General features: G+C 42.3%; 1 protein-coding gene across 3 annotated transcripts; it reads left to right on the forward strand.

Moving 5' to 3' along the window:
- The first annotated feature begins 588 nt into the window (after positions 1-588).
- PRR14L (proline rich 14 like) lies at positions 589-22,406 on the forward strand. Of its 3 annotated transcripts, XM_054995739.1 has the most exons (9): positions 589-639; positions 2,434-2,968; positions 4,928-5,012; positions 7,220-12,464; positions 15,451-15,519; positions 15,952-16,108; positions 16,970-17,076; positions 18,037-18,108; positions 19,293-22,406. In XM_054995739.1, exons 2-9 carry the CDS (start codon positions 2,528-2,530, stop codon positions 19,573-19,575), a joined length of 6,459 nt encoding a protein of 2,152 aa, XP_054851714.1. In that variant the 5' UTR covers positions 589-639; positions 2,434-2,527; the 3' UTR covers positions 19,576-22,406. The 3 variants fall into 3 exon arrangements, with proteins under 3 accessions (XP_054851714.1, XP_054851715.1, XP_054851716.1); XM_054995740.1 differs by lacking the exon at positions 2,434-2,968 and having other exon boundaries at positions 621-639; XM_054995741.1 differs by lacking the exons at positions 589-639; positions 2,434-2,968 and adding an exon at positions 3,120-3,153.
- The last annotated feature ends 620 nt before the right edge of the window (positions 22,407-23,026 follow it).

The following is a 23,026-nucleotide window of genomic DNA, read 5'->3' on the forward strand; positions in this document are numbered from 1 at the left end:
TAAACCCGGCTGTCTCTTCCTTCCCCAAACTCCACCCCCCCCCCAAATCTCCAGGAATTTCACAGCCAGGAGCTGGCAACCCTATGCATTATCTTGCCCTTTCCTGAAGGAGCTTAAGGTGGTTTACATGGTTTCCCTCTCCTCCAGTTTATCTTGACAAATTTGTGAAATAGACTAGACAAAAGAATGACTGGCCTAAAGTCACCCAGTAGAGTTGAATTTATGCACAAGTGAAGTAAACTACGGTTTAGGGTCTCAGGTTATGAAAGGCCTCTACAAACAAAAAATTTACAACTTTTTTGGGGGGGAGGGGGGTAATTTTGATAATTCCATGTAGCTTTTTACACTTGACAGAGATTGTGGTCTTGTGTGTCTTGATCCGTGGCTGTCACTCAGCAACTTTAACGCTCTTATTCCACACTCTCAGCCTGCTCCGCTCAGGTTTCTTAAAATTATTCAATGCGTTATTGTTCGACTTTATACCAAGAGAGATTTGGAACAGCCGATTGGGATGTTCCCCGCCCCTTCTGATCTCTATGGTGTACAGGTAATCCCCGGATGAGGAAGTGAAGCGACCATAGAGAGGAACGGCAAAGAGCGGTCTGATGGTGGAGCGGCGGAGGCCCGCGGTTTGCTCAGGTAAAAAAGGGCGAAGCGATGCCTGTGGAAGACCTCTTCCCCGCGGTACTTTGCTCAGTTCTCTCTGGTCCTCAAGTGCTCCAGAAAAGGAGCCACTTGGCAGGGGGAGGCCGTTTCCCCTCCCAGAACCATTCTAAGAGCCTGCCCCGCGGAGAGCGCGGCAGGATAGAGGGAGGGAGGGAGATGGAGAGGCTGTTTCGACTGGGAGCTGGATGCGCGCGCCCGTCAGGCTGGGGCGTGTGTCCTGAGGGGGTTATCTCGAATCTGTCGGGACGCGCTGGGCTCCCCAGCAGCGGCAGCTTGTGGTGAATTAAGACCTTATAACAGCCCACCCACCCCCGTCAGTTTGAGTAACACTTTCTAATCCCGCTCCGGCTTTGGCGAGTCTCCGTCTGGCGACAGAATGACTGTGCGGGCCTGACGTGGCCCGTGGGGGTGGAGGGAACGTCGAGGAGAGCCTTTCCAGTTCGCCTTAATGGTTGCGGAAACTGATGGCCTGGAGTCAAAGCTGTGTACCTCCGGAGCTTTGAAATGAGCCCAAGGAACCCATATAGCACCTTAGGGACCAACCAGGTTTTCAGGGTATGAGCTGGGATTTGTGTATTCGTGTCATGAATTTAATGGGAAAATATGTCCCATGGTGGTCGAAAATCTGAACAATGAGACACCACTGCTGGTTTGCAGGAAAATGTGGATTATTTTTTTTAAATGATGTTTGCACATACACAGATGTCACATAACAGGTTGCAAAAATGGAACCTGACAACTGCAAAAAGAAAGAAATGATGGGGGGCAGGAGTGATGAGAAAATGGCAGGGGAGGGGAGAACTAGCAAAGATGAATGGCTAGGAGGAGGAAATACCAAGTGGTGATCAGAATGGAGAAGGGAGCAGAGACTGTGTAAATGGAGGGAGAGAGGGTAAGTGGAGCAAAAGTAATCAGACTGGAAGCAGTGGTCAGAGGAAAAGGAGTGGGACCTTTCCTCCCTCATGAGTCTTTGCAGCTCACTCTCTTGTTCTGTTATGACTATCTTTGAGTCCCATTATCTTTTGATTGAGCTCCAGGTAGTAAGGTACAGGGGAGCCGTCCAATTTTAGCACAGCAGTCCTGTGGAGTATGTGAGCCTGAGGGTTACAGGCCCATGGTCATTAATGGAGCTTCAAATCCATTTTTTTAAAAAAAAATCCAGGTTAATTGTCACAGTGACTGTTGTGCATGACTGTCTCAACATTTAACTGAATGGGGGAATGCTATGCATGCTAGGGCAGATTTTTGGATCAGAGGTCTGAATATTTTTACCCAAACCCTTGTCTCTTTCTCCTTTCCAATTCTGTTGCCACAAGAAAGACCTGAGTAGCACAAAGCGAGCAAGAACTTGGGCAGGTCAGGAAGGAGGAAATAGGAGATAATGGAGAAGGATTTTAGTAGTAGTCTAAAGAGGAAAGGATAAGTAGTATAGTGGTTAGAGTGGCAGATTAGGATGACTCAGCTCTTTCATCCACCATGAAGCTCACTGAGTAAACTTAGGCTTGTTGCTCTTTCTCAGACTACATCATGGAAATGTTGTTTGGATACAATGGAGGGGGCGGAGAATCACGTACACCATTTTGAACTCCTTTCAGCAAGGGCAGAGTAAAAATGTGAACAATGGAGGGGGGGCTTCCACAATTTAGTAAAAACTGGCTGCTGGCAGCCTGGAATACAGAAATCGAAAGGCTCATGGAGTTTTTCTGGTCTTGTACCCTGCTTAATAGTCAAATCCTTATGGCTTCTTGTTTGGTTTTTTTTTTAAAGATGAATTCTGAAAGGTGAATCCAACTGCCCTGATGCTCTCTTCTGAAGCGCTATTCCTGGGGGGAAAGGCCATTTTGACAATCTAGATTCCTCAATGTCTGCTGTGGTACAGGAACTGTATGCTGAGTTGCCAGTTGTCCTCTCTGCTGAACTTACTGCTTTGTCTGATCCAAAGATTGTACTAGATGCACAACCAGAAGCGTCAGCATTTGTGCTGTCATGTGGTAGTGATTTGCCATCTGAGCACCAAAGAAATTATGGGTTGAAAATATGCTCCCAGAACTCTGATGAAAGACTGGATTGTGCAGGCAAGGTATCTTGCCTTGGACCAATGGAGTTAATTTCTGAAGAGCCTACAGAAGCTGGAGATGTTGCAGAAGACGTTGAGGCACAAAACAAGCGGTTACTGAAGAAAGATTGTCTTTGCAAAAACCTAAGAGAAGGTGCAAAGGCAGCAATAGATAGAAGGGATGCAGATGAGGAAGATTTGGTGCAGTATTCTCTAACTCCACTGGATAACTGTTGTTCAAAATGGGTAAGAATCAGAGACTTGACAATAGAGACTCATATGAGGATAAGCTAAGATGAGAAGATCTTGGAGACTGAGGCCTGGTTTATCCATGCACCAGTGCGGGGAGATAATGGGATGACTGAGTGCTGAGGAGGTAGAGTGGACTGTAACACCTCAGACTACAGGTGAAAGATTACTAGGATTGCCAGGTATGGGTTGGGAAATTCTTGGAAATTTGAGAGTGGAGCTTGGGGAGAGACCTCACTGGGATATAATTCCATAGAGTTTATCCTCCAAGACAGCCATTTTTCTCCAGGGGAACTGATCTCTGTTGTCTGGAGATCAGTTGTAATTCCAGGAGATCTTCTGGCCCCATGTGAAAGTCGGCAACCCTAAGGATTATGTGTTTTGAAGTTTTCCTACATTAATAATTTGTTCTAACTGGAAAACTAGGGACAGCACATGAAGGGTTAGATCAGAACCTTTCTCCTAGATTTTTTAAAAAAAATATTGCAGAGAGTTTTTATATAGTATTAAATAATATGATCTCCCATCTGTAGTCCATTCCACTACCTCAATCTGGTGCAAGTGCTGAGCAGGCCTCAGTTAAATCATGAAGAGTAGAACTCCCATCTTTGCTTTAGTCTCAGCTGTTTCCTCAGTACTTAAAGTCAACCATGATAAAATTTAAAAGCAATAACTCATGATAACATATAATTTGAGTTCAAAATGTTGGAGGCCAGTATAAATAAGGATCATTTCAGACATGTATGATGAGGTTGCTCACTTATTAAGAATCACAGAAAGCTATAATTGAAATATAGTAAGTATATCCTAAGTTTGTGGCTTCATTAAATCCTGAAATTATATTTCTTGGTAATATGTTGAAATACTGCATTTAAAATGAGTAGAAATATGCTATTAATGGCACAACTACTTGTATGTGGAAATAACTTCAATTGATAATGTAGGTTGAACAAATTGTTGTGCATAGCCCAATAGGTAAAATTGGTATGATGAGTGCTGTTAAGATGAAGTCCGTCAAGAAACCATGATTTGTAACCTGGGGCCTCTTATCTCAAAATAAGCTGAATTAGAGAGAGATTTATTGTGATAAATTATTATATAATGCACTATATTTTTCCTATTCTTTAAATTTTATTTTGTGAAAGTTCATACTACCTATGCTGTGGTGTGAACTAGTGTAATTTTGTATATTTAAATTGTATAATTGTTTTAAAAAGACATAGAATAAAATTACTTGCATTTCATCTGAGCATTAAGCAAGAATTATGTTATGCAGGAATTCTGTGATCTCCCTATCTTCCTTTCAACTGAAATGCAGTGTGTGTGGGTATTTAACTCCCTCTCCCACTGACATTTGCCTGGTCGAAATGGTAAAGAATTTGGCTATTTTTCTGCCAGTTTATTCAAAGCAGCTTGGATGTGTATAGGTGTCCTGATTTTAACTGGAACAACAATGTGTGGAAAAGGGTCCAACATAGCCCACCTTACCTCACTTCTGGTGAGGAAAAAAATTGGCAATCTCCTGTGACTGAAACTCAGTTAAAGCAAAGAGGTAAGTCATAAGAGCAATTTGCAGGTCTCCTGTGTAATGGATAGTTTGGCTCTTTTGTGTGTCAGGAATGGGTATTGATTTTGCATTTCATTATATTATCCCCAGTATATACTAAGTATTTAAGTCATAAACTAAAAAATAAATGCAGCAAAAAAGGAAAATATCTGCATTCTGGATATCTCTTTCTTTGGTACAATGCTTCACCTTTGTTGTACAAACGAATGGTTGCAAAGGACTAACCTTTATCTTTCAGACATGACATAGAATATTAATGTATTATTGCCTGGAGGTTAAACTTACAAGCAAGTGTAGTTGGTGCTTGGAAAGTGTTATAATTATTTCTCTGTCTCAAGCGGAGATGCTGCTGCATCTATGATGCCTTGTGTTGTATGCTTTTGTTTCAGGAAGAGCCTCAGCTAAACCAGGAGAGGAAAGAATTTTTTCGAAGACCTTCCTGTGCTGAAATAGCAGGCTTGCTGCAGAATATAGGTTCGTGTATGTTTGAGCAGGCATTTTATCCAAGACTGAGCCCATGGCTCCACATTTATTTTATATTTATTCATTTCATTTCATTTTATTTTTATTTCACTCCCCCTGCAAGTGGGCTCAGAGCGGATCACAGCATTTAAAAATGTATAATAAAATAGAATAAAATTTAGCAGCAATATAAAGATCAATAACAACATACATTTCTAAAAACAGCAATGCGCATATTGCCCCACCCACTCAGCCTAGATAACCTGTGGGGCAGGATGGCCAGTTATAGATGGTTACAGAAACCAGGGGCATTTGCTCCTCCCATGACAGGAGGCTGTTTACCAGCATTAATGTAGGTTAGGATGTGCTGATCTGTATACAAAGATAGTTTTAGGTGAGCAACCGTGTTGTTCTGCAGTAGAACAGCAGGATTGGAGTCCAGTGGCATCTTAGAAATCAATAAGATTTTCATAGTATAAGCATTTGAGAGTCAGAGCTTCTGAAGATGTATTGGGCAACTAGGCAGGAATTGGGCAATTAGGGTAGTTCTTAAAAGTTGTGGTCTATAACTTGTTCCAGATTGTATGCCCAGAGTACATAAAGCTGTGTAAACCTTGAGAGTCAGTGAGAAAGGCAGACTATAAATGTAAATAAATCATACAGCTGTTTCATATGGGCATCTGTGAGCAGCTTTTGGCAGAATCTTTGCGGGGAGAGAGCAATTCAGCACCGTTCAGAACAGATAGGGTATATGCTGAGGCTCTGGAAGAAAGCACTGAATGGTACAAGGACTGCAGAATTGCAAGCAGTGCCTGTTTTTCTAGGAATTTGTAACTGAAGGGACTTGGAGCCACAGGAACCATTCCTTTTTCTGATGAAAAGCTCTTTGTTCTAGAGTAAGGTTCCACTATTAGTGGAATAGAACCTTTGGATCTCATGGTTTGTAAAAATTGCACCTATTTCATTGCAGAGGGCATTTGTGGAATTTTATACCTGACTAGGCAGACCCTTTATCATAGACATATGAACACAGTGGTTTAATTACAGTGCCAATTAATGTTGTTGCCTTGGTTTTATCAGAAGATCTGAACTGCTTGGGGCTCCTTTCTGTGCCCTAAATACATGAATATTGTAGTATATTGGATCTTGCCACAAGCAGAAGAGGCTGACAAAGGCAGATCTCTCCTGCCTTTCCCCAGCGGAACCCTGTGAATGCCAAAAAGATGATCCTGATGGTTAAACTGCCCATATGGGCTAAAAGCCATGCAACAACTCCCGCCTCTTCTGTCAGCAGCACTTTCACTGGCACAAAAGGCAGAGAGATGGAATTTTGCTTGCTTCCTTCTCCTCCATTGCAGCTATTTGTGTTGTGTGGTTTTTGTCCTCATGTATGTCTCCCCCCACCCACCCACCCAGTCTCTGGCATCACCTTTTCAGCACTCAAAGGAGACTGCTGGGGGGAAACAGGACACATTCCACAGCTGCTAATGCCTTATACTGGCAGTGCATAGGATCCAAGTGTCCAGGAGCAGGGAAATCCCCAGCTTTAATAGGAATCCACTGCCTCCTCAGAGCTGCACCTCTTTAAAAGAATGCTGCCACCTTAACAGATGATCAGTGACTTACTGGGGTGACTTCAGAGGAACTGGAGTCAGGGCAGGCCCATGTAATTGACTGAAGCAGCCTCCAATTTTTCACATAGGCCTTCTCACTCGCAAGAGAACAGAAGTGGTGGAGGGCATTCATTGTGCTGCCCTCAAAAGGAGCTGGGAGGAGAACCAGTGACAAACAAGAGGTCTCTCCATAGGCTGTGAGAGAAAGTGGGAAAATTAGCAGAAGGAACAAGGTTTCAGCAAACCTCCTCCCATCTTGTCTCTGAGGACACAGTGGATCACCTGGGAGGCCTGGAGGTGAAAATGATGAGTAGCCTCCCCCCCGCCCCAATACCAACTCTGGTGCCCAGTGACATTACTCATTTGGCATATGGGCTCTCTGCTCCAAATACAAAACTTGCAAGATTTTGAAAGCCTCATTGAATAAGGTGTACACAATAGTTAAAAGTAACATTCACAGAAATGGTCTTCCATAGATATTTCAGATCTTCTTTCAACGTGGCTGGTGACTGAGCCCACAGCACATTTTTCATGTTTATGTACTAAACAGAGGAGGAATGTGGCATGCACCACAGTGATTTTTTTCTTTCTCTTTCTTTTGTACAGAAGAAAACCCAGTAAATATACTGGTGACAACTGAAAGTCTGCCAAACCTCATGAAAGAAGCACAAGGTATGAAGGCTGATGGGACTAGGCTGTTTAGAGAGAGCAATACCAGAGTGGGGACAGGTGTTCCACCTGAGAGCAGTGAGTGCTCAAATGTAGACACTATCATGGCTGAGGTTGAGGTTTCAGAAACCAGCATCATATTCTCTCATGAGCCTGTAAATGTGATGGACAATGCCTCCTCAGAAGAACATCCACAAAGAGAGGACAAACAGCAAGAGCGGACAGCCTGTATAGTCTTACCTGCAACTACAGAGGCCTGTGTCCTTTCTGGCTCAGAGGATGGAGGAGAAGCGTCATCCAGTCAACATAAAGATGCTAATGCAGCCCATAACAACAATCTGCTTTCCCAGCAGAATAAAAAGAACTTGCACGATAATGTATCTGTTCCAGTATCAGAAAGCTCGGTTGCTATTGATGATCAGCTATCATATATGAGTTCAGAAGCCTCCACTCCTCACTTTAAAAGTTGTTTGGAATTTGGAAATGTGTTGTGGGAAGACAACATTAATATCTTTGACGTTACATGTGAAGTGCAGGGGGAGTGTCCTCTTGGCAAGGAGGACAGCTTGAAAAGCAACACTAGTTATGAAACCCTTGAACTTCTGGAAGAATGGGCCCCAAACATAAAAATGAACAAGACTGCATCACCAGTCCGGAGCAGTGAAGAGCCATCCAGTGATGACGAACAAGAAGTGGGTATTTGTCTGGATCACTCATATAGTAGTCTTTTTAAGGAAGGTTCTGAACATCAGACATCTGAAGAACATTTAGAAGGTGACATAAGACCAGTCCTTTCAGAAATTGACAGCACTCAGAAGCAGATGGACCAGCTACGTGCCTTTCCCAATGCTGGATGTATGGCCACTGAGGTGGAAAAAAACAGGCCTTTTTTGGTGGAAGCAAGCAACGTCTGTAGGCAGGAAACTTTGGGTGGCTTACAAAACAGTTCTATTGTAAGTGTTAATTCAGTTCTCACCTGCCATGACTCTTTGGATGATGACACTATATTATGTCAAGAGAGTTTACCAAATATAGAACCCAACAGTGATGATTCAGCTACACATCTGCACGCATCCAATGCTACTTGCACAGTAGGCACCAACCTAGTTATTGATGAAGAAAACCATGAAATAATTCAACACTCTGATGAACATTCATTTACCCAGCAAGCTAATGTGACTTTAAGTAGCTCTGAGTTCCTAGATAGTCTGCTTGGGGGAGGATTCACTGGGCTCTCTGCAAAGTTAAAGTCAGAGCACGCCCACTGCCTACTTCATCACAGGAGGAAATCATCTTCAGCAAATCAGAAATGTGACAGCAGTGTCTTAACAAGTGTGCCATCTATGTCGAGTGATACAGAAAAAAGAGTGACTGATAGAGCAATCAAAACAAATACTGAAGAAGGTGACAGACCAGAAATGAGCCATGCCTCTGTACATATTGGGACAGTTGGCCCTTCTAAGGAGTGTGATGTTAAGAGATGTGACTCTCCTAATCAGTGTTGCTGGGGTCACTTGGACAGGAAAGATGGCAGCTTGGATTCTGCCTGCTGTGTAGGTGTGTCCTTCAAGGTAGAAGCTGAAAGCCAGAGGACTGATGATGGCAAGGATGATTATGGTGGTGTAAATGCAGAAGAAATTCTGGATGTTGACAAGAGTATTTACCCTCTAGATACATACTTAAAACAAGAACTGATTAAGGCTTCACTAGAGGTGAATGACAGAATGGAAATGTTGGGAAATGTAAAAGTGTATGAAAACTGTCTTAGAAACAACATGAATGAAAAATCAACAGATGGCAAAGGTCTGGAGAAAACTGTCCATCCCCTTAAATTTGAAAGCTTTAAAAAGGGACCAATCCCGGAAGAATTAGAGAAATATCAAGCTCACCCTTCCTCCTCCTCCTCCTCTTCTAATCTGAAGACTGACCTGAACTCTGACCGCCCAGCTTCAACAAAGCTGCAGGACCATCCTGTCCTGTTTAAGCATCCCAGTCAGCATCAGACAAAAGTTCAGACACTGGTATGTCAGGATTATCATCTTAACAGCCTAGATCAGAAAAATGTAAACCCCCAAGAAGTTAGAGTTTTAGCATGCCAGAAGCATGTCTTGGATATCTCCAAGAAGCAAGTGGAACATAATACAGTTCAGCCTGTGAACCATTCACTTGAAGAGACTCAAAAATCTTTTGTCTGTACTCAAGATGAGTCATTATGTCCAAAGAGAGACCAAGATATAAATCCACAAAACCATCTAGTGCTTTTAATAAAAAATGGTGATCAAGAGACATTTCAGCCAAGCATGAGAGGTAATAGCTCATCTTATAAGAAAATATCAAAATTAATCAGTAATCCATTGAAAGGAAGGTTGATAGAATTAAGCAACACTGGAATGCTTTTAGAACGTTTTGGACGTACTTCTGAGCTACTGAAGTCAAATAGATTTATTCAGAAACGGGGTTGTCAGAGAGCAGCTCAATTCTGTTCTGTTTTGCGGTCAGTCAGGAGGAGATCTTTGGAAATGCGAACTAAAAAAAGCTTCCTAAAGTTTAGCAGTAAACCTACTTTACTTTCTAATCACAGTTTTTTTCTGCTGAAATCTCTAACCCTTAGAACAGCTGGTGGTCAGAGAAGTACGGAGGGTGTGTGTTCAAAATTGTTCAAGGATAGTTTGATACGTATATCTTTAGGTCTGTGGCCTACTCAGAATCTAGAAGCCTGCTTGCCTGAAAAAGATGAACCATCTACTTCATTGTCTGTGAATGTTCTTGACTTTTCTCCTGCAGCAGCGGTGTTGTTGGAAATAAAAGCAGATGATCACATCCATCTTGTATTTTCAGAGGATGGCAAAGCAAGCTGTTCTGTCAAAGAAGATGGGCATGTGGGTTCTCCTCCTGGAAGCACAGTGCATATCAAGCCAGGTGTTGGAGTAGTAGGAAAAGTTTTATCCATAGCATCCAGTGGTCCTGATCCTTCAAAGAAACAATCTTCTGTCAATTATCGTAGTCTAATAATTGAGAAAATGAAGATACCAGTTCATTCTCTCAGTAAAGATTCTTCTGGAGCTCTTTTAGACCTGCTTGTTGTCAGGAAAGAAGAAATCACAATTCCATTCGAGTCTAAAATATATGTAAGGCCTCCTTTTTTCCACCCACCTGATTACATTTCCGAGCTTAGCTTGAATGAAGGACACACACATGCCAAAGATCCCTCCAAACTAGCAGTAGTCAAACAGTTTGCTTTGCAACCTAAAGATGTATTTCCCTCAGTAACACCAGGAACCTTTTGCAACACTGTGCCTTTTGCTTCTCTAAGTATCAGTATGTTTGAAGCCTTGGCCAAATGCTTCAGTAGTAAAGAGAGAAATTTGCAGAGCACAGAGAAGCAGACAAGAGACCAAAGGAAGACGTTAGATTATTTGGCCAATATAGGCAACGAGGGTCCTGTTAACAAAAGAACTTTTGAAATGGGAGATTCTACAATCTTTATGAAGAAAACTATGCAAGAGGGGGTGGAGGAAAGCTTGGCTGAGTATACTGCTTTCTCTGATGCAGCTAGTCAACAGCTTCAGGCAAAAGATAAGGGGGAGGCAGAGAACCTCTTCAGGCAGAGATCCGTCAGAACTGGTTGTCTTTTAGCCAGCTCCTCTAATGAGGTGGTAGCATTCAGTGCTGGGAAATCTGAAGATCCTACATGGACTTTGGTAATGGGGAGTATTATTGAAGACGGTGAGAACAAACATCATTGTAGCACTTTAAGGAACTCCAAAAGACCCAAGAAATCCAAAGACTTAATTGGGTTGGAATATATGGAGGCCAAAGACTCTGAGGCCAGAAGTCCAAGTCTTTGCTTCAGGAACCATAGTCAGCAGTCAACCAGTATAGCCATTCCTGTTCCAGTTTTTTGCAGGTTGCCACAAGCTTTTGGAATCCGACGAACCTTTAAAAGTGCCCATGAAATAAGACGATCTCTTGTACTAAGGAGACGATCAGGGAACATATGTAAGAATGATTATATGCAAGGTCATTTCAAGGTGAGAAGAAAAAGTAACCAAATTAAGAGTTCTGCTTTCCTAAAGAATCTATTAAAGATAGTTCCGAAGTATAAATATAAGCTCATCAGCTCTATATATTTAGCCATGAAACCAGCAGTTATAGAAGACAAAACAGCTATGATACAGGGCCAACCACCAAAGCAAAGAGCCAACCGAAGCAGCTTGGTAGGCTCTTCCGGGTTTAGCGAACCTACCAAAGACCCAACTGTCTTGAAGAGGTTGTCTGCATTAGCCAGTAATTTGCTGGACCCTTTGACAAACCTTCAGAATTTCAACATACCAATGAGTTTCACAAATCTTTTTCCTTTAGCTGAAAAGAACAGCCAACTTGGAAGAAAGAAGCTACTGGAAGTTTTTTCCTGGGTTAACATGAAATTAAATTCTCAATGGATTAAAGGCAGTTACTATTCTACCAAGATGTTCAGTTCTCAGTCTTTGGCACTTTATCCCACAGAATCAACAAACGTGTGTGTTTTGGAACCAAGGAACAATACTCCCCTAGCATTCAGTACTCCCACATTCCCACTTTCTTTTCATATACAAATGAGTTCCAGTCCTATGACGAGCATCCAAGAATTTACATCCTTTCACAGCTTTACTAACAGGGTGGCTTTGGGAGAGCTAGAAGCTTTGCAGCCTGCAAAATGGACCTTTTCTTTCCTCCTGTCTCAAAGCAACTTGGGTGAATCCCCAGTCCATGAAGATGCTTGTGTTCCTACTGAGTCCCGCATTGCATCAGCATCTTTTCATGCAGCAAAGGACAGCAGAAGATATACTATAGCTAAGAGGAGTTCAGGGTGCTCCATGCTTGGCCTGCAGACGGTACTAGCACTGTCTTCATTTGGATGTTACAGGCTTTGGACGAGAAAAAGAAATCTAACCAGTCAAATCCCAGCTATCCAGAGGCTGACGGTGCTGCAGTTTACCCAGGGCTTGAAAGGGTTAGAATGTTCCACTTCTGTATCAGCTGACCTCTTCTCTTCCTTGCCCTATTTGCTGGGTAGGGTACTGTCCATATGGAGCCAGCATGGTCCTTCCACCTGTCCCTCCGAATTCACTCCTCTCCATTCCAATCGCTGCAAGTGGCAGCCAGTCACTACCGCAACCACAAGTCTGGGCCTCGGGAACAGGTAAAAAATCCCATCAATCTTATTTCTGAAAATCAATCTGTACAATTGTGTACTGTCTCTTGGGAGGGAGAGGGTGGAAAGTTAGATATTAGAGGAATAGACCTGTGTTCCATCATTTTTACCTTGTGTGTACTACCTGTTGGTTAAATTTTTATACACACAGATGGCTCCCTGCAGAACTCTGCTTTGGCAGCTGATGTAGAGTTAGGCTTTGTTGCTTTAGTTTTTAACCAACCACTAACTCTGTTTTTCTCCCTCCCGGCCATATATAACACATCTCGCGCCAGAACATTTATTGCGGAAAGGTGAGCTACCTCACTAATGCTTTTCAGAATCTGGCTGCAGAGCTACTGGATTTTTGAGGTAGGAAAGGTTTTGGAGATCTGAGCCACCAGAGCAACTCTTGACCTTGCAAAATGGATTCTCTAGGTTCTGCTTCTGAACCAAAAAGATTGTTTCCCTAATCTAGAGCCACTCCGTTCAATATGATTAACAGCCACATCCCAGGGGTTTGAGCAAGATAATTTTTTTGTCCTTGATGGATTTGTAAATCTGCTGATCCCTGAGCATCATCCAAGCTGTCACTCACCAAGGAGTTTTTACCTGAGAAGGTGGGAGAAAGCTTAAGTAGTGCAATCCCTTATGCTAAAGGCTGAAAAGGAAAGATGGTCTTTCTAGTTGTCAGGCAGTGGATGATTGAAATTATAAGTAGGATTTTTGCTCCACTAGTCTACCAACAGCCTGTTACCTCTGGGCCTTTTTCCAGTCAGGAAATGATTTTTGGAGTATTAACAGATCTATAATACTGCATTTCTGAAGGCTGTAATGAGAGAAGCAGATATAAAGTGGCCAGTTGATGTGCCTAGAGTTGTCCCTTAAAAATATCTCTTGCACCTAGCATAGCCAGCTATGTCTCTGCTGCCAAACAAAACAAAGATTTGAAAGCTAATAAAACTCTTAAAATCACATTGCTTCTATGAGTGCTTTAAAATGAGTTTAGCCCAACATAAGAACATAGAAAACTGCCTTATATGGAATTGGAACATTGGTCCATCTAGCCCAGAATTGTTTATTATGACTTCAGGATAGAAAACTGGAGCTCTACCACTCAACTATGGGTCTTCCCACAGATATTTATTCCCTTAGGGTGATCAGATTTTGGACTATGCTGTAAACATGCAAAGCAGGCATGAAACAAACGTCAGAATACATTTTAACTGTAATGTTTTAAACTTAGAATGCCCTTGTAGAGTTACAAAGAAATATGTGTGTAGGCTGGCCTCTGTCTTTTGGGCAGTTCTTCTGTATTCTCATCCCCACCAAACTTCCAGAGTTGTAGACATGAAAGAAAAACTCAATTTTTTCACTGTGAGAGCCTCATAATTTTGGCCTGGGAAACATACGACTTTGGATGGGCAAATAATACTAGACCAAAACCTCTTCTTTTTGGCTTCTAGTGAAGTCAGTGAACAGAGTGCTGTCCAAATTTCCCTAAAGTCCACATAATTGTAGTGGCTTAATTAGAAAACCATTCTAGTCACTCTTGAAAGCTGAGGGGAGACCATCTGTCCTGCTTTATTTTATTGTGCGTGTTTCAAGCACATTTGCAAAGAGGAACCCCTTTTCCAGTAGCTATGTGGAAGCTTAGGTGTGAGAGCAAGCCAAAGGAAGGTTGGTAGCCTTCTGTTTCTAGTATATTCAAGAGAGCTTCCATTAATTTTTTAGGATAGGAACAAAGGATTCCAGCCATGACAAGTGTCATTCTACGTTCGCTCTTAAAAAATGATCAGCTTATAGAAGGGTGTTTGTCCAAATGTATAATCTAAGTGCAAAGGAGCCCTCAGGCAATAAGCCCCCCCGTTCACTACAGTAATTTGTACGTTGTAATGCTTAAGTAAATGTAGATTTGTAGGAGTGATGCTAATATCCAAGACTAGCTCTCATTGGGCAAAATGGGCTGTTAATATAATGTATTTGGCTATTGGTAAATGAGCACAGACCTTGCCCTGCTGGGTAGAATTCCAGCTGCTTGGATTATATATGAATAAAAATAGCTTTCTGGTGGCCCATTGCAAAATGCGTATCTGCAAGGCCTCTTCCAGCTGTGTTTGCTTAATTCTGTGTTGCCTAGCTGATTCCTTGGCTAGGTAGGGTATGCTGGTAATGCTGCACTGGTGGCATTCAGGGCTGACGTTCCATCTTCTTATGATAGTCTCACTTGGAACAAATCATGTGCTCTCCCAAAAGCAATTCTTTTGGCATTAAAATCAGTTGCTTTGCTCCTTCAGGTGGCATCTCCAACTGCAAATTGCAATTCTACCCATTATGGCAGTAATTAAAATGCTGCCAGGAAGATCGTTTAGCTTATCCAACCATCCTGCTTGTCATTAACCTAACAGTTTGGGCCCAGAATTTGGAAAGGGGACAGTTTTTATTTTCTATTATCTTGTGTTCCACAGTCAAGTCTCACTTGGTTTCAGGCCTTAGGAACCCTGGTCTAAACATGAGAATGGGCTTGATCTTTGCAGCTGCTTCCAACAATTATTAAGATGTCCAGTGTTTGTTTTGAAGAATTCTTAAGTCCATGTGGAGCATTAAATAACTTGGTGGCCTCTAAGATGGGCCCTGCTCTTTCCCTTTTTGCAACCAGGGATGGATGTAAACAATGTTTACTCTTCTTGATTAGAAAATCTTCAGAAAGATAGGGAGCGAGGGAGGAGAGATGAAAAGAAAGGACTTGTGAGATTAATTGAAATAGAAGGCCTTGGGCAAACCTGCCACTTGTGCTGCTAGACTTCCTTTATGTTAGTAATTTGGTCACTTTAATTTTCAGTTTTTTTAAATTGGGAAGAAAGTATCACTTGAGCCATTGTTTGTGAGACTGACAGTTCTTGGAACACAGAGTGTTGAGATGGGATCTCTGATTTTGTACTGTAGCTCTGACTTCTGCTTCTTGTTTGTGGTTTGTTTTTCTTCTCTGCACCAGCTCTGCCACGTTGCCTCATGTGCCTGACCAGGTTGTTGAAGCTCCCAGGATTGTGTATAATGAGCTGAGGTAAGTGTGATCTTTGAGGCTCTCTTGCTTTGGGTGGCTTTTTCTCCTTGTCTAAAAGGCTCCCTGCACTAGAGAGAACTGTACAAGAGTTTTGCATGGGGCTGACTTTTCTCCTCTGTCCTGCTGCCTTCCTAACCCATGTCACTGTTGCCTCTTCCCTGTTTGGCCTTTGCTGCCATATCTCACAGCTCCATTGTATTCCTTTACACACCTCATCTATGCTGCTAGCTCAGTCATTACCCACTGCACTGCTTGATCTGTTATCCAACCTCATCTGCTGTCTTGCGGCCATTATCTCACATCACTACTACTTTTGGCCCTCTTGCTTGACCCACCAGAGCCATGCCTTGATGCTATTTCCAATGTTGGCTCCATTGATTAATAACATTAATCAGCACTCTTTAACCTTTATCTCCCTGTTTTTTCTCTTAGGTTGGAACCGTACTTCTCTGCATCATTACCAACATCTTGCTTGATTCCAGAACGTGAGCGTTCTCCTCTTGGACTCTTGCCACCTGAATTTCAGGTCTATCCATTGGATGATGTTTCTGTCCCTGTGTTGCCCGCAACTGGTGCTCAGTTGGAAAAGGTAAGTTCCAGACTGGGAACAGGAAGGTAGCCCAAAGAAGTTCATAAGTTAATAGCATGAGGAATGATGCTGTCTCTTTCTCAGAGGCACATAATTTTGCATGAAAGCTGAGAGAAGTATGTTTAGTGGGTAGGGGAAATGGTGAGTGGAAAATGTTTTAAAACAGAACCACAGCTTCTCCTCTTCTTCAAATAGGAACTTGGAGTTGGAGAAGGTTGAGGTAGTGCCTTGTGTAAGCCAGTATCTCCTTCTTGCCCTTGCTTTCTCCACCCCCACCCCCAATTATAAAATTTTTGTAAGGGTTACTGAGAGGACGTGTGAAGATTTTTGAGCATGTAGGGGACCTATCATGTGTAGACGCTGGTGTATTGAGCTGGTTTGGTGTAGTGGTTAAGAGCGCGGGACTCTAATCTGGAGAATCAGGTTTGATTCCTCACTCCTCCACTTGAAGCCAGATGGGTCACCTTGGATCAGTCACAGCTTCTAGGGGCTCTCTCAGCCCCACCCACCTCACAGGGTGTTTCATTGTGCAGATAATAATAGCATACTTTGTAAACCACTCTGAGTGGGGGTATATAAATCGAATGTTGTCGTTACGCGTTTGAATGTAGTTCAAATTCCCACTTGGCCGTGAAGTTTGCTGGATAGCCTTGAGCAAGCTGCCTCTCTCAGTCTAATTTATCTCTCACAGGTTTTTTGCAGGAAGGGAATCAAATTGGGATAGCCCTGTGTATACTATCCTGGGCATACAATGGTGGGATAAGAATGTAATAAACAGCTCTCTTAATTTTTTTATTTACTTCATTAGGGGTCTCACTGTTTCAGGGTCTGTTGTAGCTGTATATTCCTTTTTTTCACAAGGAAAAAATAGAGAAGAGGCCAAAGAAAGTGTCTCAGATTCGGATTCGGAAGACTATTCCTAAACCAGATCCCAACCTCACCCCCATGGGACTTCCTAGACCAAAGAGGTATGGTATGTTTCTCTGGTGCTACAGTTTACTTAATAGCGGCGTGCTGTGTAAGCTAAAGCCGTACCAAAGTTCTGACCTAGAAGACTGTTAATGCACTTCTTGGTGATTTTAGACAGACAAATAGAGTGAGGTAAGGACATTTGAAGGAGTACCAGGACAGGGCTTGAGCTGAAGAACAGGAATGGAGTTAAGGTAAGACTCCCATGGTACTCTTAAAAATATGCTTTAGTTTTCACATCATCCAAATCCAGTTCATAGAATTTTGGTATCTATTCGAAACAAACACTTGTTGGATCCTCTGAGATCCATGAGCAGAGCTCAGTGAGCAGCCCATAGCCCTCAAAGACCCTGGAAATTCTGTTCCTGGAGATCAGGGACCCTCATGAACAGCATAGGGGGCAAAGTTAGAGTGGGCCGTTGGAGTGAGAATTGGTGGAGAATCTTCTTACTCCTTCCCTTCTTTGAACATCATTCAGAACATTCATGATAAATGTTTTCCTGTGTGAAAGAGAATGAAGTCTGTATGCATTCACATGGACTCTCGCCCGCTCCTCCCCTCTAATCTTGAAGTGCTGGATGACTGCATTGTTTCCTACCTGGATCCCTATTGCCTCCTCATTCTCCTTTTTGAAGCAGAAGACATAGCCTGCCTTAGTATCTTACACTTCCTCTTCCCAGATTCTTTTTGTGGTAAAAAGTGGAAGGAGTGCAGAACTTGTATTTCAAGTGCCCACCTGTATTTCAGTGACTAGCAGAGATCTGAAGTCTCTTCTGTAGGATGGGAGAAGTTGCTTGTTACTGCATGTTCTGTTCCACATGAGACACAAAATTAACTCTCTCTGCATCAGATTTCTCTAATAGACATTTTGTCTTGCAAAGGTAACTGCAACCAGCATTGAATTATTGTTTGTAAGACAAGAGTAATAGATGGTCTTAAGTCTCTTGCTTCTCTTTCAGGTTAAAGAAGACAGAATTCAGCTTAGAAGAAATATATACGAACAAGAACTACAGATCCCCTCCTGCAACCAGGTGGGACAGGCTAGGTAGCTGCATAATGGTACAAAGACAACAGCTTCAGAATAGAGAAGTATAGATATGTTGGCTGCAGATATCAAGAATCAACATAGCACGGTCTAAATAAGCTCTCCATTGTATGTGGGCAAGAGCTGAGGTTCGTGCATTAACTATGCAAGAATAATGCTGGTTTCATATTGAAATGGAGTATCAGTGCCTAGGCTCACATGAGTCAACACTTTCTAATTAATGTTTGCATCCCTTTTCTCCCTGCCCCTCTCTCCTTTCAATTTAGGATGAAATGCTCCTGTCATTGACTACAGATCCTTGATCTGTGATTTTGGAGCAAAGCACTGAGAGATTTAATCTAGACATCTCCATGTCAGCAAGACCCCATCCAGAAGATGTCCTAAGGCAGAGTCTGTGGGTGACATGGTAGTACTGATAATGTAGGGGCCAGTTCTGTCTTGCCCAAGGCAAAGAATCAGTTCTGGCGTTTCTCCACTCATTGGAGCAGAAGAGCTTCCTTCTGAAGCCCAATGGCCATAACCTTTGTGTCAGCACAAAGTCCACAATCAGAAACAGCTGTTTCTGCCATAGGGAGGATACTTGGCTTGAAACCTCACATTATTTTATGATTGGCGATACTATCCCATGACAACCATTTTGTTGTAGTGTCACTCATGTTCTCAAAATTCCAAAAGTGCCCACAGGCATAGTAAGGTTGTGGAATCGTGTCCTAAAGACTGGGTAACAGATGAAATTATTTCTTTAGAAAAGAGTGGCTTGCGGCTTGGAACTTTGCAGTACAAACAGATCTGCGTGGCAATGATCTTGGAAGATACTTAATACTAATATTTAACATTTGCTTAGCACCATTGTTCAAAGTGCTTCACATATCAATTTCCACAATAATCCTTTCAAGAGTCCTGTAAAGTAGGCTTGTATTCTCCCCATAGCTCAGATGGTTGACTAAGGCTTAACTCGGATCACTTAATGAGCGTGTGGCTAACTTGAGATTTAATCTGGTGACTTCTCAGCAACTTCCCATGATAATTTATTCTCTAAGCCATTCTGCTACACCAGGTTAGAATTCCAGAGTGGCCAGTGTTTAATGTGTCATCAAATCACTTTGTCTAAAATCACAGTAAAGACTCTTGGGACCTTAAGACTTCTTTATACTCTGATATTATTCTCAGGTGCCTGGAAACTATCTTTGAGGAACCAAAGGAGAAAAATGGATCCTTGATCTCTGTCAGCCAGCAGAAAAGAAAGCGGATTTTGGAGTTTCAGGACTTCACCATTCCCCGAAAAAGGAAAGCTCGAGGCAGAATCAAAGTGATGGGCAGTTTCACCAGGGCACAGAAAGCTGCATTAGAGGGAAGAGAACTTGATGCCCTTCTGATTCAGAAACTAACAGATCTTGAAACTTTTTTTGCCATGGAGGAGGAGCGAGAGCAAGGGCATGCATCCGGGAGTTGAGGATGGGACACCAGCTGGAAAAGGCTTGAGTAATCTAATCTGCTTGGAGGATCCGTTACCAGTTTTCCCATACCAGCTGCTCGGCTCTGATACTCATGAATAGCTGTTGGTTATGGACCTTCAAGTGCTTATGTAGATTTTTTTTTAATTGATGGAAAGGAGCATCTCATTTCCAGTAATGCATTCAGGTGGCTCTGTCTTCATCCTCTAGTGTCTCTGGAAATTGTTAATACCCATTTTAAAAACTCTGAAAATCATTGGGACAGATTCAAGGCTGAATTAATGCACCCTCAAATACAATAGGATTCTGAGGACTTCTGAACTTTGTACATTTATTTGCATCCACTGTTTTTCTCCTTAACAACTCCTCCGAAAGTTTTGACTGAGGTGTAGGGAATGCGAAAAACATTTATACGTGGGCACCTTTTGCTGAAGCAAGATGCGCACAAGAAAAGTGGTGTTTCCGTCTTCTTGCCTTCAGTGGCATGGGGCAACAGGAGCCACATGTGAGACCCAGAGCTTAGCAAGTTGCACTTTCTTTTATTTGCTGCATAAGGGCACCTCATAGTATGTGGTGTGTCATACATATTTTAATCATGTATTATGGGATGCAGCAGTACAGATTTTAGGTACACTCAAAAATTATTTTAGCAATTTTTAATTTTTCTCCCTGGTCTGAAGACATGCAAGGAATAGCTGGTATAGTGAACTTCAGCATGGAGGATCTTAGTTTTTATTTTAAGACCAGAACACTGAAAAGACCTCAGAAATGTCTGTCTCCCCACCCCCATTCTCCCTCCCACCCAAATCTTCCATCTCCTTTCTATGGTTAACTTGAAAATTCCAGAATTAAGAGCATTACCTAGCTTGCCTGATTGAACAGATTGGTCTCCTGCATCTGAGTCTCAGTAAGCAGGCCATGAGCCTGAAGCCATGCTTGAAAAATAGTAATCTTTCTTCCCTAAAGGGAATGCTGCTGCCCTTTGCAGATTCTTTTAAGTTTCTTTTATTTGACCATTTCACATCATGAACAGCTGTGATCAGGTACCTTTTGTCTGCAGTGCCTATACATACAACTTGAGCCAAACATAACAGCTGAAATGCTCAAAGATTGTCTCCTGCTTTCGCATCTCAGATTTTGCACTTTTGTGCCTCTGTGCCCCATGGATACCTTCCTGTTACCTCTTGAATGAATATAACTCCTGTACCCCATTTGTAAGTCAATTTATCTGAAGCCATGCTAGAGAAAGCTTAGCCCTTCCTTTCCGGAAGGGAATGCTGATGCCCTTTTGGGATGAAAATGACGCACGATCTTCTCTTTCCTCTGACATTCCTGTATTTTAAGAGCAAGCAAGAAACTGAAATCAGCCACTGTAGCCTGTGGAATCCTGGGCCTTAAAGCTGCAAGAAGTGGAAGGGCAACGAATGCCACATTGTGCCTGAAATGCTAAATGGATTTCTGCTCGGCTACCTTGATAGGTTCCCCCCCTTGTGATCAAGATAAGAATCTAGTGGTTTTAATAGTCAGTTTGTGACATGATGCTACTGCGTGCAAATCGATGAGCTCTTAAGGCTATCAAATAATAACTTCAGGGGTAGAAGCCTCCCCTGAATATTTTTGATTTTAATATTTTGGGAGCACTGATTCAAATACTGATTCAAATCATTGTTAGAAGTATGTTTTAAAACCCTTTTGTCCCATAGTGGGATTTTAAGATACAACACACCAGAACAGACTCTAATGTGGAAAATCATTAGATTCTTTTGTGAAAATATGTAGATGAACTGGTGTTCTGTTAGTGCCAGGTAAGGAGAATGCTCTAAACATTGTTCTGCTTCCCACTGTGAGTTTTGGAAATATTTCAGTTCTCTCTCTCGCTCTCTCACTCTGAGAAAATGTATTTTTATGAAGCTGCAACTAGGAAGGTCTCTATTTTCAGCTTTGTTTTACTGTCCAGAAAACAGTGCTGATGATTTTCCCACCTTGAGGCAGGTTCTGTGGCAATCCCGTCAATGGTGGGACTTTACTATCACTGCCTTGAAAGGATTTCTTCTCTTCCTGGGTGGTTCATGGGGCTAAAGCCCTCTCTTTTTGGGTGCATGTGCTCCAAGTTCCCACATCTCCTGGTTTTCTGGGATGCATAGAGCATGTGTGTGTTTTACTGCTGATGAAAGCATCTACTGAAACTGCCTGTACTCCAAAGAGAAATTGAGGCTATTGCCTTGGAAGGCTGTATTCAGACAGAGCCCTTCTGAAGTGCAGCTGGTGCAAGTGGAAGAAGACAGTGATTGTTGTTACTTGTTTTGGTTCAGTTCAGTACAACTGGGGGGGGGAGGGAGGTGAGGGGACTGAACCACTGTAATGAATTCCTGTTCAGTACCCTAGGTAGCCTACAACATAATTGTTAGGGGTAGGGGAACAAAACAGGTTATAGTCCAGACTGGGAGAGTGTGGATCTGTCCAAAAATCGGAGCAACATTTTTCTCCCTTGCAGTTGCCAGCAGAACTCATACTGTGGAGCTTGCCAGATGTCTCATCAGCAGAGGCAGCATGCATTTGAACATTGTCATTTGTCAAGCTTTTTCTGGTTTATGTTGGGTTAAGAGCTGTATGATGAAGTTTTCAGTCACATTGTAGTTGATGATTAAGAACAGCTTGTGAGATTTGAATCCTTCATGTTAAGAAATATTGAATGGAAATTTGGATATGTGTGTCCACTATCATGCTGCTTTCATGGTTTTTTAAAAAAGCTTTCAGTAGCCTTCAAATTTTAAATTTAATTTTTCCTGTGTGCTTAAAAAAACACATTTCAAGTGTACATCAAAGGTAATTATGTGTTTAATTGTGTTTTTGTTTATGTATTGTCATGTAGCAGCCTCCTGCCAAAAGAAAACATGAGGCTGGCAATTGACAGGAATGCCGTTGGCTTCCCAGTAACTAACCCAGACACAAGAGTCATGTTTATAGGAAGCAGAGGGTGCGGTTCACTGAACACACTGTTCAGTAAAGCTGGCCGCTAATTTAGGGTATGAACATTCAGTCAGTGCTCCTCTAGCCCTGAAACTCAGTGCATAGTGCAGGGATGTGTGCTTCTCTTTTGCCTCATGCTTTCATGTAGCAGAGTTTGGAGTACATCTAACACTAATTTTCATTCCCTCCCCCCCAATAATTTCTAGAATATTATAAGCTGTTAAGTTTTGTGTACTCTTTGCTGTTAAAAATGTCCTGGGTAGAAGTTTTTCCCTCTGTTCTACAAGGACAGTCTCTAGATGGACACACAGCCCTTAAAATTTAGAGGAGGGATAGATTTGGGCTGTGAGGCGTGCCTAGTACTGTAAGAGGCCGATCAGACCAATTTCTCTCATAATCCTTGTTTCCCTCAACATTCCTTACCTTCTAGAGTAGAATCGGCCTCATCAACCCACTTATGGTTTAGCCGTAAATTTTTTT

Source organism: Eublepharis macularius, chromosome 13, assembly GCF_028583425.1.
Source record: "Eublepharis macularius isolate TG4126 chromosome 13, MPM_Emac_v1.0, whole genome shotgun sequence".
In the NCBI taxonomy this organism is placed as follows: domain Eukaryota; kingdom Metazoa; phylum Chordata; class Lepidosauria; order Squamata; family Eublepharidae; genus Eublepharis; species Eublepharis macularius.

Excerpts from the sequence above, each read along its gene's own strand:
- PRR14L (XM_054995739.1), top strand. The coding sequence starts at position 2,528 with ATGTCTGCTGTGGTACAGGAACTGTATGCTGAGTTGCCAGTTGTCCTC. Across the intron at positions 16,109-16,969 it reads CTGGTGCTCAGTTGGAAAAG|GAAAAAATAGAGAAGAGGCC; the intron begins GTAAGTTCCAGA and ends TTTTTTCACAAG. Across the intron at positions 17,077-18,036 it reads GGACTTCCTAGACCAAAGAG|GTTAAAGAAGACAGAATTCA; the intron begins GTATGGTATGTT and ends CTTCTCTTTCAG.